The sequence below is a fragment of the Temnothorax americanus genome, unplaced genomic scaffold (assembly GCF_048541705.1).
Source record: "Temnothorax americanus isolate GAGA-0224 unplaced genomic scaffold, ASM4854170v1 Scaffold33, whole genome shotgun sequence".
In the NCBI taxonomy this organism is placed as follows: Eukaryota; Metazoa; Arthropoda; class Insecta; order Hymenoptera; family Formicidae; genus Temnothorax; species Temnothorax americanus.
Genome location: NW_027509475.1, coordinates 1,795,330 through 1,811,169, shown reverse-complemented (window position 1 = coordinate 1,811,169; position 15,840 = coordinate 1,795,330). Strand labels below are relative to the sequence as shown.

The 15,840-nt window shown below is 40.4% G+C and overlaps 2 protein-coding genes across 8 annotated transcripts in view; one reads left to right on the top strand and one right to left on the bottom strand.

Moving 5' to 3' along the window:
• Window positions 1-259: 259 nt before the first annotated feature.
• On the bottom strand, window positions 260-4,600 carry LOC143901263 (OTU domain-containing protein 7B). 2 transcript variants are annotated; one of them, XM_077413396.1, is made up of 9 exons: window positions 4,165-4,600; window positions 2,855-3,100; window positions 2,516-2,774; window positions 2,275-2,425; window positions 1,828-2,199; window positions 1,415-1,731; window positions 1,189-1,347; window positions 1,046-1,118; window positions 260-981 (listed from the first exon to the last, which is right to left on the bottom strand). In XM_077413396.1, exons 2-9 carry the CDS (start codon window positions 3,084-3,086, stop codon window positions 877-879), a joined length of 1,668 nt encoding a protein of 555 aa, XP_077269522.1. In that variant the 5' UTR covers window positions 3,087-3,100; window positions 4,165-4,600; the 3' UTR covers window positions 260-876. The 2 variants fall into 2 exon arrangements, with proteins under 2 accessions (XP_077269522.1, XP_077269523.1); XM_077413397.1 differs by having other exon boundaries at window positions 4,417-4,600.
• A 4,388-nt stretch (window positions 4,601-8,988) lies between these two features.
• Window positions 8,989-15,840, top strand: part of Prosap (SH3 and multiple ankyrin repeat domains prosap) — a 125,972-nt gene continuing 119,120 nt past the window's right edge. For 5 of the 6 annotated variants that reach the window (XM_077413663.1, XM_077413660.1, XM_077413659.1 and 2 more), the window contains exon 1: window positions 12,390-12,773. The gene's annotated coding sequence lies outside the window, so the exon portion shown is untranslated. Of the gene's footprint in view, window positions 9,007-12,389; window positions 12,774-15,840 lie in introns of those variants that run through there. The other variant, XM_077413657.1, reaches the window with a different exon arrangement.

The following is a 15,840-nucleotide window of genomic DNA, read 5'->3' as shown; positions in this document are numbered from 1 at the left end:
TAAAAAAATTTTTCCTTCGTACAGTTATTAAAATTAGCGTAATACTACCACACACATGCTTTGTCGATAATTTAGTGAATATGGGTAACGTGTGTGTTAGATAATATTAATCATTTACTATTAATTACCTTTTTCACATGATGATAGGCTAATGTGAGGAAATATGTGTAAATACATTTTATTATGGCAAAATATTGAGCTTTTTGTGTATCTTCTTAATCACCGATACCGCACATCGGCAAATAATAACGCGATAATATATATAAAAATATGTTTATTCTTCACACAGTTTTACACGCACAGCGATTGCACAGGATAATGAGATTATAAACATAATGTTTTCATATCATCTTTTATGAATACAAAAAAGAAATTGTAATTGTGTGGATTAATAACTAACCGACCATTGTATGCAAATTGTAGAGGCAGTTATAAGTAAACGTTTTAAGTAAACGTTATTCATGATGATACAGATCATAGTTTTTCCGCGCATACAGGACAGAAGGTACATTAAAATTGTAAAAAAAAAAACTTCGTTCCCTCGAGCACAAAAAATATAATTTTTTTAATAAATTTGGAACGATGAAGTATGCGCCATAATGAACGCGCGTCGCAATAAACGCGTATATCGGTTAGTCGTAAACCCTGTGCATCTGATATGCAGTTTTTAGATAGAAAATGGTAATAAATACGAGAAAATATGCAACAAAGAAACAAAACTGAAAATAATGTAATATTGTCGACGATATGTTGGTGGGACATTCATAAGCTTTATCTTACGGCTAGTATTATGCCTACTTTTAAAATTACTTAATAGCTTATCCCGAACGATATTAAATTGAGATTATTGTCATGTGTGATTATATGGACGGCTGTTTAATAACGATAATGTTGATTAGCCCAGCACTGCGAGCAATAATATTGGTTTTCTGGCGACCCAAAGAATTGGCAGTGTTCACCGCGGCACTCTCTCACGGTGTCCTGTGTAAATGGCAATTTTAATTAACAGAGTTTATATATTTCTTTCGTAAGTTACTTGACATACCTTTAAATCACTGTTGTTCCAAACTTCTGGCTCCATATTATTTGATGGAGTTTGATCATTATAAAATGTAGACCTGCGAAAAGAATATTAATTTACTCTTCACGTGATCACAGCGAAGAGAATTTGCATTTTACAATTATTACCTCGAAAGATAAAGCGTATGATCTTTGTTCGTGTTAGTGGGTAATAGTTTGCTAACGCTCGCATGACTACCGCGATCACTGGCAGCGTAAAATTTGGACCTTCCGGCACCGTAATTCAGTTCACTACCCGTGTCATCCACCTGATGATCTTGTAGGTATCTGTAACACGCAAGAAATCTATATAACTGTCCTCAGATCTATCGAACAAACGAAGTCGAACAAGTACCTTGCATGGGCACATTGAAGATAATTTTGCAGCATTTGATCCACATACTGATGACGTCTACTCTTTATCCTCACGCACAACAAACCTTCCGTGGAAATTCCACCGCTCGTGGAAGGTGGACTCTTTGGCCTTTTATTCGTCATAGATAATAGTTTTTTACTGAAAGATTTACCGATAGAACCGAATTGTTTCGCGACCTCTAACAATTGCTTCGCAGTCTTTGACAAAGGACCATCCGTGTCGGAAAGCCTATCAATATCTTCGGATGTGAAACTTTGATACTCGCAGTCTAAATACTGTCGCAGTAAAATTTCCATCTGCATGCAAAAAGTAATAAAAATAATTTCGTTATCTTATCAATAATTTAAAGCTTATTGGTGTGCTAATAAATACACGCAACAAGATTGACTTACGGTATCCTGCGTACAAGTTAACAACTCTCGTGAACCATCAACCCAATCCCAATCGGGACCAGGATCGACGGCAAATAAGACCGACAATAATTTGCCCGTGTCTGGATCCACTAACGGTACGCTAACTCCTTCGCCACAAGCGCTACCATAATCATTGCACCCGTCTACAGTTACAAGCGGTGAGAAGTGAGCAGAATGATATGCCAAGAGTAAGGGTGTTCGATGACAATGCGTAGGCGGTACTTCCAAGGGTAAATACACTCCACCGAATGGGATCGGCGCTAAAGCTACTCCGTCCGCATCCTTCAGCATAGTTTCCGCTATAACTATTATAGGCCTTTTTAAGACATGGGCCAAGGTTAAGACGTGTATCTGAAATGAAAGCAGACTCTGTAGTCTCGAGAATAAAAATTGATAGAGTTAGGGAGAAAAGAGATGTCGCGGTACTTCTTCAAGGCTCTGGTAAGAGGTAGCGGTCTGATTTCTGATTGTCGGAGAGGCCATGTCCACTATACTTTGCCATTCCGATAACCATTCCGCTTCCGTATACGATAACCCCGCTGCAGCATTTAAACCCGTTTGTCTCCATTTCCATCGTCTGAAAGTTACGACAGCGTTATGATATCCAATACAACTTCTATTTCAATTATTCCCTCTGTTTAAGATTTAAAATTCTCTTATTTTATACCTAAAAAGCGCGTGTCTGTATTCTCCTTTGGTCAAAGTATTATGCAGCGCCTCTCTCAGGGTAAGTAATCTGTCATGAAAGCCCCACATCCCCAACGACGCAGCGTGAAGCAGACAATTGCCATCTCCAGACGTTGCGAGTGGCCAAAGGACTCTGGTGCTTCCACTCTTGTACCACCAGTTCAAACGACCTGCAGCTTCCAACGAATTGAGGCATCCGTTCTCTATGAGATCCTTCTCCAAGAATTTACGAAACGAATCTAGACACAAAATGTCAGTCAAATATTAGCAAAAATACTTGGGATAGGATACTTATGGATGTTCAAGCGAAGAAAGGCACCTGGATACACAGACAAGTCTGGCAGTGAAAACGTGAATTCCGGGGTGTCGGGAGTTCCCAGGGCTGCCAATTGTGAACGAGCGTAGGAGACGATCGCTGCATTTTCCGTTGCGCGGGAAATACCCCTGGCCAGTTTCTTTGTAGCACCCGCGGTGATCTCCAGGCCCTCCAGGCCACTATCGGGTGGACCCTCGCTTTCCAACCCATCGTACATGGATACACCGACGCTCATAACACAGCTGTGTCCTGTCAATGAGCAGCAAAACATTATCTACAATACACTCGAAATGAGTCATCAGTTAGTCTTAGTCACAACTCGTCAGCTTTGGAGGCTCGATTTTGCACAGACGATTTAGATAATTATTTCAAGTAGCGATGTTATCACAGATAGATTGTAACACTATCTTTATTAAAAAATTATTAGACTAATTGAATATAATTAGATAATCATGTGACCTATAAAATTTCAGATTAATCCAAAAAATGTTATCAAAACGCATTAAACAAATTTGGAGCACGCTTCTCGATAACACGTACCGAATTATTTAATTTTTCTGTAAAAAAAAAAAGAAAAAAAAAAAAGAATGGGGACATTCAACCGGAGCAATTTTCGATATCAAACTTTGCCAAATGCATTATATCCAGGCAATCTGGATTAAAATCTTTACGGAGATCGATCAAACCGTCGTACAACGTCTACCTCTCGGATCGAGAAGAGCGGGAAGAGAGAGAGAGCGACGGTTCTCGCTATGGCTATTCTAAAGCTGTAAACAAATAACGATGCGGCGCGGCGGCAATGACAAAACGCACAAGGTCACTACAGAGATTCATAACTGGCCTTACCGGCCGCGATTACGCGCGAATGTCAGCCGAGTAACCGCGCGCCGCTATACGTATACATACTGCGTATATATATACATACGTACGTATATAGGCAGCCTACAGAAATAGGACAAGGTTTCGCGGCGGCCACCACTACCACTTTCAACGACGGGAAAAAAGAATGAAAAAAAACCTCAACGTGTTTAGAGGAAAAAAAAGAAAAAAGAAAGAAGCAACGCGCGGCGTGAAATCGATCGCGACGAACAACGCGAGACGCGAGCGAAGGCACACCTTTCCAAAAAAATGCGACTTTCGCTCTCGTTCGATCGTCATCTGCGCGTAAACATCTGCGTGGGAGTCTCTCCCGTCGTCCCAATACGGGTGTACGGGATGTCCGAAACGAGAGGAGAAAAGGTGGAAGAGAGGGGGAGAGACAGAGACGAGGAAGAGCGATAGAGCGATCGCGAAAGCGAGAGAGAAATGCGAACCTTGGGCCGTTTTAATGCCGTTATCGAATTAACTCAATTAACTTGCGAACGCGACGCAGTAGCACGGCCGCCGATATTGCCGATTGTCCGGCCGATGTCGGCGATGTCCCAGTCGATGTCCCGACGTGTGTCCTTCTCATATTTCGCCGAGGCGATGGGAATCGGGCTGGGCGCTGGGCGCGAGGGGGCGGGTACAAAGAATCCGATCGCGAGAGGATCACGGCGCGTATAAACACGGCGACATAACCTTACATTACGGGCTCGCTTGACGGATCTCTCGCAGTTCGCAGGCACTCGCTGGTGCGACGATGGTGGGAGGGCCGCGGAGAACCGACTGCGCGGCTCGCACGGTACTGTCGGTACTTAATTGCGCGTTTGTACACGGTGAAACTTTATTAAACGGATCACATGTCTCGACGTCGCGTGACAGTTAGGCGCCGTGTACGCGTGCGCACTGCGCGTCAATCCGCTGGCAATACGCCTCTTTCGAGCGATTCGCGCGAATTTTCTACGCCTCGCGCGGAAAAAGGATTAAAGGAAAAGAGGATGAGATGCCGCGAGATCACGAGCGGTCACAAGTCGCGGTCGCGCGTTTGACACGTTTGACAGTTCGACACTCACATGGGGGAGGAGGAAACTTTTGAAGCTTGTATACACAATGTGATATTTTCTTTTAATATTAGAGTAGAAACATATATTGGCTTGTAATCATATAAAATTTTTGCAAACGCGTATTGCAAGAAAATTTTATCGTTGTTACACATCATGTATCAAAATTACTCGATAATCTTTCTTTGTGTATCATATTTTATTTAACACTAGCGGTAGTTAATACAATATGCAAGTTTCTAAAAATAACAATTTCAAAATATTATAAGTATAATATTAACGATAGTGAGATACCTAAACCAGTTTTGCAATTTTATAACAATTTATTAATTAGAATACAAACGACATGATAATTTTTATTGATAAGCAAAAAATTTATGCGTATATATATAGGTGTATATATATAGGTTTGTGTAAACGTAAGAAATGTAAAAAGTTATATATTGGTTACAAATGCGGTATGTCATACTCTTATACATATAAGCAGAATGTTATATATATGATATCTTGTACTCGTATGTAAGCAGAAAATTTATAAGATTAAACGAGATAATATTTTTCGGGGTACTACATTAAGATGAGATTGAAAGGGCGATATATGAAATCATTATTCAGTGTAAAAAATATATACTTCATTTTTTAATAGACTTATATACAAGTTGTAGGTATTCACAATATCTAACAATTCGATAGTTGCCGAAAGAACAAGATGTGCCAAATCGTTGGTAGAATAAATATCGCATATATCTTTCTTCTAATTTTCACATACGTATTAATTTTAAAATATACCATAAATAGTCCAAATAAAGTTATAAACCATATGTCTGACGATATTCTAAAAAAACTATGACTTATTTGTTTAGTAATGTCATTTAGATTTCCTAATATTTAACGATAACTTCATGAGAAGGCAATCAAGATTTATTAATGTTTTGCAAGGGCGAATTCCACTCGGTCGTGTATTCTGTCGAACACGGTGTATAGAACACGAATGCTTCTACTTCTACGTCGACCGTCTCTCATCTCAATATTATTATGATTATCAGAGAAACGTCACTTTTACTTTTTTTTCGACAATGACGGCTAGCGGCGTTAGTATCGCAGTGCAGTGTAGACTTGTAGACAGTGCGTTCGTTTAGCGCGCTGTCAATCAGTTCCTATTCATCAGTTAACCCAGAGAGAAACCTGAGAGCGGCCATCCGGCTTCGAGGGACGTCCGGACGTCTGTCCTAATCTGCCCTCTGAGAAAGTGGACGTCAACTACGGCGTTACGCTCGGTAACGATCAGAGAGGACTCGGGTAACGATACATGGGTTCGTATCCATGCTATGGTTCGTGTCCGAACGTCCGAACTACTCAGATGGAGGGGATATGCTGGTCGCGCAAGCCCCTCCTCTGTCCGTGTACGCTAGGCACTGCTCCGCACTCGGCAAGCCTCGAGCGGGGAGAGAAGGGCAGACATACGATCTGCTGTCTCTCTTGAGCTGTGACTTTGCGCCGCTTTGCACGGGCCGGGCTATATACCACGATGCCACGCATTTCGAGTATCGCGTCTCGTGTCTCGCCGAGTGCCGAGTCTCGAGTTGACAAATCGACGATACGCTATACCCGCTATACGTTACATTTGCTTGTATATTTAATATATATATATGTTACAGTCTCTCAAAGCCCGCGAAACGCGGGCATTCCTAGGATTGACTAGTCAATCCTGGGGAACGACCAAGCGTCTTGGTCAAAGCCAAAATAGGGTACGCGTTATAGTGAAACCGTCCGCATTATCGCGTCGGTATAATGTTAAACGATAAGTCCGTCAAGTAAACTCCATATGATCGTAATATTATCTCGTATCACGAGCTCATATACGAGATTCATAGATATCTATGAAGTAATTGAAGTATGCGTGTGAGTACTGTGAGTTAATTAATACATTTATGTGTAATAATTAGAAGTTATTTATATAAAACGATTGGCTGGATTTATATACGTAGCAGTTTGAAATATTTATATTTGTCATTATATTTATATGTAATAGTTAGCAGTGATTGGTAATTAATATTGCGATCGTTATATTTATTAAATTACAAATGCATGAATTATTTGAAATATGCGGTAATGATTATCTGGTAATCACGAAACATTCTGTTTTATCATTTCTTATATAGTCGATTTGTAAATATAAAATTATATAGTTAACGTTATGATCACTAAAAATTGATTTTCTTATATTCGAATATTATAACTTTAAGGAAAAAATTGAATAGCCGTATAAGAAAAGTATTAACAGATTGTTGTTGCTTATACATTTATCACACTGCAGATACAAACAGTGGCGAGTTTTGATAAATCAATATTCTTAACTCTTAGCTGGCACACTGGGGCCGTTTCAGACCCCATTACTAAAATGCTTGCTGCGAGGAAGCTATTGATTTCTTTTACTTAAAAAAAATTCCAAAATAGTCTTCGAATGTTGTTTTAACAAATGTCATAGGTTATTTTGATAAAATGTAATATTAAGTATGAAAAAAATTGGAGAACGTAAAAGAAAATGAAAAAATGACTGTTTTCGCTCAAAAATTCATAACTCTTATATTTTAACTCTTTCATTTTTTAGTACCATTTTCGTATTATAGGGGGGCTTAAAATAGAGCTGAACTAGACTGGGGCGTTTTTAATACCCCATATAGTGCCAGCTAAGAGTTAAGTGCAGCTTGATTTACAGATCTTAAATTCATAATCATAATAACAAAGTCTTAAACGTCAACTGCATCTAAAGATAAATTCGTCATCGAGCACATGTCTATAATTGACAAAGAACAATTTACGAACGTCGTAGAACAAAGTGCATTTCCTATTTCGCGTTTCGCGTTTTGTGAAATCGCGGCGTGGCGAACTCGCGACGCAAATTCGTGTTTCTCATGCTCCTTCGAAAGTGAAACGTCCGGGCTAATTTTCAAAGTTCGTTCGATAGCGGGTAATTAAGTGGGTTTTCGGAACGCTTTCTCGAGGAAACTAATGCGAATTACTTCTAAGGCAGGATTTGCAACGAGTGGAGCAACTGATGGAGCACACTGTGATATCCTAGCTGGTGAGTAAAGTTATTGATTCCGTATTTAAATTGTACATAATTCTGTTGGCGAACACACGCGCACACATACACACAACAATTGCAATTATTTGTCCAATATTTATCAAAAAGAAACTGTCGCGCTCTGTATGTTATATTTTGATATAAAAATTATTTATATTAATAAAAAAATATATATTCATTAAAATATTCAGTTGTGACAATAATGTGACTACTGAGAGCGTAGAACTAATTTTGCCTAATTAATTAAGTATCAGAAATTGATTTGCAAATTTTTTATTTATCATATATATTTTCGATTTATTTTTTGAACTTCGAGAAATGTAAGTCTTTAAGGGCTCAGACACAATGAGAGACTTAAGGAGCAAGGAATTGAACATAGTAGTCGCATCTTTTTTCAAGACACAGCTTCTCTCTTTTTTCAAGACACGGCATTCTCTTTATGTTTAATTCTTTGTTCCTTATTCCTCTCGTTGGGTCTGAGCCCTAATGGTCAGTCTACAATGAGTCGTCGCAGTCGTGATATACGATGCAGGCTTGTGCGTCAGGCGCATAACTAGATTTCGTATTACATTCATTTTACGGCTGTTTATTAACTGTCAAGGGAAACGGATAGACTTAACCTCAACTTGGAGTATTTTTGAAGTGTGCCGAAGTGATCCGTAGTGTTATTTTAACCAAATATCTTTTTATTTGGAAATACTGCGCAATTCTCAACATTTCTCACTTCTGACGTCACATCTCATGAGATGTCGGGAAAGAGCCCAAGAGCCTTAATTTCAAAGTCTTTCTAATTATTTCCGAGTAAGCCCCTCGATGGAAATTTGATAAACATGTAGGCAGAGAGCGCAGAGGGAGATATCGGGGCGGAAGTAATTGAATTCTGAAATATATTTAAATAATCGATATATTTAATTAAATAATAAAATATTTAAATAATTATTTATGCAAGTTTTTATTGTGTAAATAAGTAATTAAATATTATGTTATTAATTGTGTTTTATATAATTAACATCGAAATAAATAATACTTAACAATCAACATACATAAAATACATAATTTTATATTCTAATTATAATACTAATTACATCAATATAAATTTTTTCCAGGTATAGCTGAGAACGTACTTCGCTAGGATACAACGACTGGTGAGTGAAATCATTTATTTTTTATTTGCATATTACAAATATTGATATTGTCTGCTGTTTATTTTATAATTATTAAGAACATACTTTGACAATCATACCTTTATTTGCGATTTGCATTTCTGTGAATAAATAATAAAATTCAAAATATATCACTTTCTTCCTATTTAATCTTAACTGAAGATTATTAAAAAAAACTGCAAAAAGATACTAAAGATTATAAAAAACTGCATTTGGAAATAAAGATACTGAAACTATGTGATATTCGTTATAACTTTAATGTATGTGAATGTTCTTATTCAGTTAAATGTTATTCAATAAATTCAGTACAATACGTTAATAGCTTAATGTTTTTGCAACGAGCGGATTGTCGAAGTACGGTTTCAGATGCGCTGTTACGACGACGCGACGGTACGGCGAAAAAGCCGTGGTTATTGATACAATTGCTTATACAGCAATTGGTATAATCAACTCGCTTTTATGGTGCGCGTTTCGCCAAACGGTTCTCTTCTTTCGTCGGGTATCATAAAATTCGAAGGCCTTTTAAACGCGACGCGCTTCACGAGGAGAAACCCTCTCCTTGCGCGGTGTCGAAAAAAGTACCGATACATTATACCTTTTCTTACTGCAATTTCGTTATATAGCTTATACACAATTACGCAAACATTTTTTAAATCTATTTTATTTTAACGCGTTCGAGAAAATTAGTCGAGTTAATTAGCTATTAAAACTGTTTAGCTTTAACACACACATTAATGATATCTTAATGAAAAAGAACGTTTTGATGAATTGTATTATAGAAAAAGTATCCTCAATTTTACATATTGACTTATAATGTTATATATATAATATTAGCTAGAACTCTCTCTCTCACACACACACACACACACATTAATATCACAGAAACATATTATCTCGAATATTGGATAAACGATATGTTTTTTTATATAACTTTATATATTACGTACAGCTAAAAGTTATTTTTATCAATATACTTTATGAATAAATATATATATTTATACATTTTTTATTTAATAAAATAAAAATAACTTTCTTCTTCCTTTCTTAAATCTTGCAATTTATTTTCTCTGATATTAGCCATTTATCGCGAAATTAATACTATCGAATCGCACAATGGTTCGAAACTGTTTTCTCTCATTACGGACAGAAATGGGATAAATAGGAAAATGTGACACTCAGGGAGAGAGAGAGTAATTGGGAGAGACGACCAATTGCTGATTTACTCGGCCGACTCGCAAACACGGTTTACCAGTTATCGTAGATAGAAGGAATGGGCGAGAGGGGACAGGGGTTGGTGGGACAGGGGAAAGGATATACCCTGGAATTGTAATGGTAATGGTATAATGATACCGGTGCGCAGAATGTCGGAAACGCGAAGTGTACGCGAGCATTCTTTTCTTGCCCGATACTTTCTTCAACGTCATCTCCGTCGAGTCCGTTTACAGTTAAGGACACGACGCGACGCGCCGGGATGAAATTAAACGCCCGGACTTTTGTCTCTCACGGTCGTTGACATTTAACATTCGAAATTGGCGACCCGTCGTCACTGCGTCATTAGTCGATACTCGTATTTCGCAGTCGTCACATATACTGATCAATCAGCGACGATATCAATATTTTCCATCGCTTATACAATAAGTACACATTGACGCCCCTGCGTGTCAAATCGTTTCGACATCGTACTTAATCCTTTCTAGGCACGAGGCATATAAAAACCAATTAAAATTAGAAAGTTATTAACATGCGCTTATACACACACATATATACGCACATTATAAAAAAAAGAAAAGATTAAATTCTTTTTATTAAATAAAAATAAAAAAATTCGTAAGTTTACATAAAATTATACTTTTCTAATAATTTCTGTGGAATACCTGTTAATTTAAATATATTTACGATATATAAATTGAGATACAATTTTTTATTGGATTATTATTTATTTTCTAAAGATCGTACTCGTGACAATTAAAGTTAAATATTATTTTTGTAATAATATGTACTTTTATAAAATATTTGTACTAAATTCAACATAAACAATACCTGACGTTGAAATTTTTTTGAAAAGAAAGAGTTAGGATTATTAAAATTATCATTACACTAAAAGAGAAAGGATTGCCGACAAAGCTAAAGCATGAATATGTATTTAAGCGAAATGTAAACTCGATGTTTAATTGGAAGATATACCTGAAGCATCAATACAAGATTTTCTTTATTAACACACGTTAATGAAGACTTGCTAGACCTGCTCCATTAGAACATTTGTGAGAAACACGAGGATCCTATAGGCTCTCTCCCGCGCAGAATCTTATTTAACAATGTACACGCACGTGAGCCCTTTCTCTTTCGTAACGTGCAAGGAACGTTGTTTACTTTGAGTACAAGACATACGCAGACTCCGCTTGTTGAATATAAAACGAAAATTAAAACGTATCAGATCTTGCAACACATTTTTGCCTTTTAAAAGTTTTAATTGAAAAGACTTTTAAATATATATAGTATATACTTATATACGCAATTTATTTTAATATTGAATAACAAACATATTTCAATCTTTTATTACGATTTCGAAAAAATGAAAACATTTGTTACCGCACGAATATTAAATATCCCGTCGAAATGTCGAAGTTAGCAAGTTCCTTTACGTTTTGAGCAAAGTTTATCGGTTCGTCGCACATCATTTGCATCGTGATTTTAATAAAAATTTCCTCGCACCGCCGTTCTCGACGATTTTTGTCACTCGAACATTCCCCACGCTCTCTCTTTCTCTCTCTCTCTCGCGAGGAGAGGTTTACCTTCGTCCCGCGGCAGTTCGCAACACGTGCGCGGCACCGGCGCGATTCTCGGAAAGTATCAAATCTCAAAGCTCGTAATACGCGACGTGCGCGGGCGCGGCAAACGGCTACATTACGGCATTTTTCCAGCGGGACCCTTCGCGCGTGCGGGAGCGCGTCGGAAAATGGTGCTACGAGGAATTATCATTGCGAGATAACGATACGACTCCGGTCGTATCGTACGTACAAGAGGGGTTGTTCGTACGCATCGTGGGAGTCGTTCGCGAGCTGGGGAGAGACGAGCGAGGGAAAGAGAGAGAGAGAGAGAGAGAGAGAGAGAGAGAATAAAAGCTTCTCGCGTGATTGTTTATTTTTTTCCCTTCCGCTCGTCGCGAGGCGCTCGCTCGCTCCCGCCACAGCTCCAGCTGTGCGTTTACGCACGGTGCGTAGCGAGCACGCGCCGCGCCGTGCCGATCGAAAATCGAAATTCAACGTTCGCCGCAGCGGAGCGCGCGGTTCGGTCGGCTTCCACGAGCGGCGTCGTGGTCGGGATCGCTCGAGTCGCGCGCGCGCGCGCGGGCGAGATCAGTCGGGAGCGTGAGTTCAGCCTGTGGGGACGCGTCGTCGTCGTCGTCCCGTCCGTCGCTCGCCCGCCCGCCGTCACCGGTCCGCGTCGTCTCCCCGTTCGCCATCCGCGTCGTTCGGATAAACGTCAAAACGCCACGCCGCCGCGCCGCGCCGCGCCGCGCCACGCCGTCGTACGTGTCCCCCCCCCTTCCCCCGCGCGTCCGTCCCCGTCGTCCGCGTCGCTCGTGATAAAGTGCCTGCGGATCTGTTGTGTTGTGTTCGACCGCCTGATAAAGTGTCGCCGGACTTAAACGGAGTGGTGCCTCGCTCCACGAGGGAGGAATCGGGGAAAAACGGAGTAACCCCAACCCCCGAGCTGCCCCGAGACGCGGTCCAGTTTCCCCGGCTGTGGTGAGTACACCGCCGCGAATGTTGATCCCTCGTGAGATGTTCTCGCGAGAGCGTCATGCAATATCGGAGCGCTCCCAGTTGTCAAATCCACCTCGGCGAGAACGACTGTCGCACTGTCACAGCCTGGCAGGGCAGGCTCTTATCGAACCGACGCCGACGACGCGACGACGTCCCGCGCGGACGATGGCGCGACGAAATTGATTTCGAGCGCGCGCACTGCGGGCGATCCTTGACGCATTTTTCCGGAACGCTCGGCTACAATGTGGAGTTACGTTCGAAGGAGATGTCCGCTTGTCAGGAAATTCGTAGCTCGATTAGATTGACGTAGAATCGTCGCTCTGACCTGTCTTCCACCCGTAAACAAATTTTTAGCAAATCGCGAAAGTTGCCCGTAGTCGTTTGCGATCGAATTATTTCTATAAATGTCTGTACATTCTTGTGCATACATACATTTGGCGACACGATTGGACAAATGTATGCGCGTTAAATGCGGAATAATGGGGAAGTAAATATCCGCGAAGGCATAAATCCTGATATAAGTACATTGCATATATTTTAGGCTTAAAACTCCTTCAATCGCTCCATCTGTCCGACGTCCGATACCGCAATTCGGATCGAGGATCGAAAGTGGAATGTTGTTAGGATTATACTTAGAGCGTCCCGATTTGCTATTCACCGCGATGAAACCGAGATTTATCACCCCGGAAATCGCAAAACGCCACGCCGCGCCGCACGGTCCGCGCGGTCTCGCTCGGCGGGATAACTCCTTCGCATATAGTAAAACGCGAATTTCTTCGCGAAGAGCGTGGCCGCGTTTTCTAGAAAGGCAAGCGCACACACGTGCGATGTTTTCCCTGGGCGCGCGCGTTCGACGACAGGTTTTCGCACGTAAACAGCCGCGTCGCTTACGTAACGCGCGTCGTCGAAGGTTGCCCGATCGCGCGAAGTTACTCTCGGGGGAGAGCGTCCGTTACGCTTGCCGACGATAATTCGCCACGGGTTCACGTGAATCCGAGGTCCTCGCCCGTGGAGTATTTGAAGAACCGTCTCTCGAAAGGTTCTCTGAAAGCTTCCAGTTGTTTCCACGTTAGATTCTTTATGACTCTTCGTAACGACAAAAATAGAATTGTGACCAGGTGCTACACTTGAAGCCCCTTGCACAATGTCAGACAACGGGCAATGGGAACGAGGAATAGAAATCAGAAATCATGTATAAATGCAGAATAAACAGTGACACAGAGTTTCCGTCGCGTTGGAAATTCTGTGCCTATTGCCTGTTGCCAATAAATAGCGTTCGAATTTTTTAGGTTATAATTAACGATTTTTTGGTTATTTCCCGTTCCTATTGCCGTTGCCTGTTGTCCAGCATTGCGCAAGTGGCTTGAGACCTCTGCGTAAAGGTCTATCCAGACAAACTTGCAAGGTGCATAACCATATGCGTAAAGAAACGGCGTGGTCTATTTCCTTATGCACATGCGTATATATGGACCACGCGATTCTCTTACGCTTATGTTTATGCGCTATGCAAGTTTGTCTGGGTTGACCTTAAAGCTATATCGCCCATAAACATAAGCGTAAGAGATCTGGGTGGTCCATATGCATGTGCACAAGGAAGTAGACCACGCCGTTTCTTTATGCATATTATGGTTATGCACCTATGCAAGTTTGTCTGGATAGACCTTAAGGCCGGTTCTACATTGGTCGTGTCGTAGCGTCGTAAGTCGTAAGTCATAAGTCGTAAGAAATTGATAGACCAATTGCAGTCGAATTTGAGGAGAATAAAGGCCTTCGCACATAAAATGCCGCGGCGTAAGGACGTAAAACTTAAGCGTGAGAAAATCGATCTGGGATTACGGACGGTACAATACTTGATTGGGATTGGTCGATTTTCTTACGCTTACGTTTTACGTCCTTACGCGATTTTATGTGCGAAGGTCTTAATCGACTGTGATTGGTCAGTTTCTTACGAGTAAAATTAGGATATAAGGTGTAACGAATTATTGATCGCGATCACGCGGCACGTGATACGTAATACGTAATACGTTATGACACGATCGTCTTTGGCGGGCACGAATGTTAACAAACGTGTGCAATTTGCCGTCGTTTGCAGAAACGTCGCGAGGCATCGACGTAAATAATCGATAAAATGGCTCTTGCATGCGAACGCGCGTAATACCGTTTCTTTATACTGCCGCGTTAAACATTCCGCGTGAACGTGATTTCGCGGACGTTTTCCGTTACCGTGACATTTATTCTTCGCGACACGCTAATTGGCACTTGCGGAAAATGTGTGATTCACGCCATTCAATTTTCCACGCGAACGCAAAACGGATGTATAACGTAATCGTATAATACCGCAGGACTCTTTATTATCTCGCGTGCAAGGACGACGCGTGTTCCTTTATTGTTTCGTCGTCGATGTAAATATAACCGAGAGTCCAAATAAGCCTCCTCGTCGTCTCTATCGTATCCTACGTAGGCGGTAGGATTGCATTTTCACTATGTTTTTTCGATGCACAGATAAATAAGATTCGGTCTCGTCGTATATCGCGGAGATCTTCGTTGTACCGAGAACGATTATCGTTAACCTGGTGTGCACGTGCGTTTCCGAGCCATTGTCTTCGCGGGGAAAAGATAATGGAAAAAATCCGGGGCATCAGGGGAAGGTAAAAATAGACTCGCGCGATCGCTACTTACTTATCTTAAACTCTTATATTTCTTCTATATTCGTGTTTATTTCTCTACCAATGCGGATTAACTTTAATCTTGGTTTAAGTTGCTTTTTCTTTTTCTCTAATTTTTAAAATGAGAGAAGGATAATCTCAACCGAGATTAAAAAGTTAATCTGCATTGGTAAAAATGGACATTAGACTGAGTTTTTGCACGATTAAAATATTTTTATATTTGACCCGTATTTTTTAAATAATGTCAAAATAATTGAATAGCCAAGAAGTAAGAACTATTATGGAACTGTTATTATTTGATTTTTAATTGCCTGTGAAAATTTTAACACGATTGCTTCTTTTCACGATCGTTCTCAAGTCCAGTCAAGTCTATGTATTACTAT

Bases quoted from the DNA above. Each gene is read 5' to 3' on its own strand.
- LOC143901263 (XM_077413396.1), bottom strand. From the start codon at position 3,086: ATGAGCGTCGGTGTATCCATGTACGATGGGTTGGAAAGCGAGGGTCCA. The intron at 1,732-1,827 runs GTAAGTCAATCT...TTTTGCATGCAG, and splicing joins TAACTTGTACGCAGGATACC to ATGGAAATTTTACTGCGACA. The intron at 1,348-1,414 runs GTACTTGTTCGA...TGCGTGTTACAG, and splicing joins CTTCAATGTGCCCATGCAAG to ATACCTACAAGATCATCAGG.